A 1,159-nucleotide genomic window follows, 5' to 3' on the forward strand; every position below is an offset into this window, starting at 1 on the left:
GCGGACAATGGGACATAGTTCACGGGGTCAAAAGTGAGAGAGTTCTTGCAGACCTACAATGTGAAATAGGGATTCTCGGCTCCGTACAACCCGAGAAGGTAATGGGCAGGCCGAATCCTCTAACAAGACGATCATGAACAATCTCAAGAGAAAATTGGAGGATCGGAAGGGAGCGTGGGCGGAGGAGCTGAGTCATGTACTGTGGGCATATCGTACCACACCACGAACCTTCACGGAAGAGACCTCTTTCTCATTGGCATATGGTATAGAAGCCGTGATCCTTTCGGAGATGGTAGCAGCTACGACACGCACAAAGGCGGTTGACGGCAGGTTGAACTGGGGCATACTGACCAGAGACATGAACTTGGCAGAGGAGAAGCGAGATACCGCGCGCATCAGTTTAGAAGAATACCACCGATGTCAACAAAGACAATATGGCAAGCGATTGAAGCCTCGACAATTTCAAGTGGGGGATTTGGTTCTCAGAAGAGTGACTCCAAGGACTAAAAGGGCAAGTGAAGGAAAGTTGGGGCCTAATTGGGAAGGACCCTACACTGTGGTAGAGGTCGGAGGAGCTGGTACTTACAGACTGCGGACCGTGGAAGGAAAATTGGTAAAAAGACCTTGGAATGTAAGAATGTTGAAAAAGTTTTATGTTTGAATGTACTACCAGTCCGGGGCAAGGGACTTGGGCTGTTTGCACATATATAATACAACGGCACTTTTGAAAAATTAACAAGGAACAATCAAATATAGAGGCAAGGCGGAGCCCCAGCGGGGGCATCTGTTTCAGAGAAATAGCGGGGGGAAGAACCCTTCTCGGACGTCACGTCCGAATCAAACTTCGGGGAAAGGCAGTGCCCCAGCAGGCTTATCAGCCATGAAAAGAGAGGGGAGAGCCCTTCGCGTACGCCAGTTCGAATCAAACTTAGGGGCAAGGTAGTGCCCCATCAGGCTTATCAGCCACAGATGGAGCAGGGGGGGGGGGAGAGCCCTTCGCGGACGTCATGTCCGAATCAAACTTAGGGGCAAGGTAGTGCCCCATCAGGCTTATCAAACCTCGGGCAAGGCAATGCCCCAGTAGGCTCATCGGCCGCAGAGGGAGAGCGGGGGGTAGAGCTCTTTGCAGACTGTACGTTCGAATCAAACGGTGGGGGCA

At 51.5% G+C, this 1,159-nt stretch overlaps 1 protein-coding gene across 1 annotated transcript; it reads left to right on the top strand.

Moving 5' to 3' along the window:
• The first annotated feature begins 133 nt into the window (after positions 1–133).
• On the top strand, positions 134–661 carry LOC147524510 (uncharacterized). The gene has a single exon (XM_086575241.1). The coding sequence runs from the start codon at positions 134–136 to the stop codon at positions 659–661; it is 528 nt and encodes a 175-aa protein (XP_086431367.1).
• The last annotated feature ends 498 nt before the right edge of the window (positions 662–1,159 follow it).

This window comes from Coptis chinensis, chromosome 1 (genome assembly GCF_015680905.1).
Source record: "Coptis chinensis isolate HL-2020 chromosome 1, ASM1568090v1, whole genome shotgun sequence".
In the NCBI taxonomy this organism is placed as follows: domain Eukaryota; kingdom Viridiplantae; phylum Streptophyta; class Magnoliopsida; order Ranunculales; family Ranunculaceae; genus Coptis; species Coptis chinensis.

What these genes read in the sequence shown, in the direction of transcription:
- LOC147524510 (XM_086575241.1), top strand. Translation starts at nt 134, where the DNA reads ATGAACAATCTCAAGAGAAAATTGGAGGATCGGAAGGGAGCGTGGGCG.